Source organism: Sinocyclocheilus rhinocerous, unplaced genomic scaffold (assembly GCF_001515625.1).
Source record: "Sinocyclocheilus rhinocerous isolate Xijiao unplaced genomic scaffold, SAMN03320098_v1.1 scaffold1054, whole genome shotgun sequence".
Lineage (NCBI taxonomy): Eukaryota > Metazoa > Chordata > Actinopteri > Cypriniformes > Cyprinidae > Sinocyclocheilus > Sinocyclocheilus rhinocerous.
The window spans coordinates 223,733-226,069 of NW_015654511.1; the positions used below are offsets into that span (position 1 = coordinate 223,733).

At 33.0% G+C, this 2,337-nt stretch overlaps 1 protein-coding gene across 1 annotated transcript in view; it reads right to left on the reverse strand.

The window, feature by feature from the left end:
* Positions 1-2,337, reverse strand: part of LOC107717394 (melatonin receptor type 1A-like) — a 9,322-nt gene extending 6,985 nt beyond the window's left edge. The window contains exon 1 of the mRNA XM_016524125.1: positions 2,136-2,337. Within this exon, the coding sequence (XP_016379611.1) occupies positions 2,136-2,322 (187 nt within the window). The 5' untranslated portion in view covers positions 2,323-2,337. The remainder of the gene's footprint in view (positions 1-2,135) is intronic.

The following is a 2,337-nucleotide window of genomic DNA, read 5'->3' on the forward strand; positions in this document are numbered from 1 at the left end:
TGTAACGGAGGCCAGCGAGTAGGTGCTGTGCAGGTAAACCTCACTCCCCTGATCTCAAGAGACGCACTAGCGACTGACGCTAGAGGCTGCAGTCTTTAGCCTCCTTGTTAGTTCATCCGCCTCCCATGCCGGAGACCCGGGTTCGAGACCCACTCGGAGCGAGAGCGAGGTGTGGCGGAGAGAACCCGGGAGAGAGGGGTTACATATATATATATAATTCCATGGCAGAAATGATCTTATGCAATTCTTCTTAAATAAATGTAACTTTTTAAGTTTTAAGGATGTTTAAATATTTTTGCTAGAAAACATGATTAAAATACTGATGAATAATAATAATAATCACACCAAGACAGCACATACAACATCAAATGATATGCAAAACTATGATGGTATCTCAAAAACATCCACAAACATCTCATAGCAGCAAAACACTGGAGCTCTAATTACTGGAGGTGTGTCAGGAGTTCATGAACCCGTCTCACTGCCAGCACTGTGTGAGCTGCATTAGAATGGACTAAATGGCTTCATTTTAAGAGGAAACAACAATTTGTTTAGTATTGTTTTGTATAAGGGAGTATAGTCAACAGAATTAAACATAACCTAAGAGGATATTTCTGTCTGGAACTATTTATCCAAAAGACTACACGTTGCAATAGCCAGGGGATTACAGGATCTCTGTGTGTCTGGTTAGCATGCAAAAAGATCTGAGGCTGAGCTCATTAAGAGACGTGTATCTCATTTGTCTTTACATTTTCTCAGTGCTTGTATCTTTTAAAGGTCAATCATTAGTTGATCAGACAAATTAACTGCACCTTAGATCCACTTAAAGCTTAAATCTCCAAAAGGAAAAGGTCAGGCTGTGCTGTGTGTGTGTTCATGAGATAAGGCCAGTGGCAGGAGGACGGATTGAGATGTTGCAACTCAAACTAAAACTGACAGTGTTAACAGGGCAGCATGCAGAGGCTTTCATACAGCAGCTGCACACCACCATGCTTTTGTCTTTCCAGTTTGACACCTCTGTGATCATGTAGCTGGTGATCTGGAAATCATTGATGAGTCAATTACTGTGTCTGAATCTTAAATAATGAGCAGACATATAATCACATAATATCGGGTCTGTAAATGAATACTAACATTTGGTGGATCTCTAAAGAATAGCACCAAATAAAACCACAAAAATAAATAAATAAATAAATAGGTGTGGTTTGCATAATTAATCAATGTCTTTGCAGTCATTTATTGTCAATATTTATATATTTATTTCTGTTTTTATTATTACTTTTTTTTTTTTTGCTTAAAATGAAGCCCAAAACAAAGATGAAAATTGTGACTATTTAGATGGTTCATAAATATGATTATTATTATTATTCAATAATAATAATAATAGTAATAGCAATAATTGTTATCATTATTAATAGCCATAATAATAATTCTTATTATTATATAATTAATCATAATAAAAAAGAAAATTAAAAAATAATAATGACCATGACAATAATAATAATATTGTCAGCAGGGTCATTATTAATCTTTTCAATCGTTGACTTTTTATTATAATTAATAAAATAAAATATTTAAATTAAAATTATTAAATAAATTATTAAATAATATAATTTAAATCAATAAAAATTAAATAAAAAGAAAAAGATTAAAAAGATTAATAATGACCCTGCTTAAAATATTATTATTATTATTACTACTACTACTATACTACTATTAATAATATATCTATAATAATAATCGTTATAACGATTATTATTGTTTATTATTATTATTATTATTATTATTATAAAAAGAAGAGGAAAAATATTATAATGAGCTAGTTGAATAAATTATAAACCAGCCTGGATTAATTGACTTGCTGGTCTTACTTGTCAGGCTGGTCTGTTGTCTGGTTTTAGAGGTGTTTTGGGCACTTTTAGTTGCTCAGGTTTAAAGACCAGCAGACCAGGTGATAATAATAAATATTTATAATGCAGATTATTCTAATTTATCAAAGAACAGAAAAAAAAACATGTGAAAATATATTTTAAAAACTGTTCTGAATGAGTCAATGATATCAATCTCTAATAACGAGTTACATCAGAAATCCTTGCCAGTAAAATATGATGGATTATAGAGATGAAGACCTTTACCTGCCTTCCTGAGCTTTCTGTTTCTGAAGACCGATACAATGACCAACAGGTTGCCCAGAACATCTACAATAATCGTAGTGATGAGAACAGTGGAGAGTAAAGTCACCACCCAGGGGAAAGAAAGGTACTTGCTGTCCCGATTTCCTGTCGAAATGTTCCTCAAAGGGGCGTCCGTTCCCTCCACCATCCTCAATGCATCATC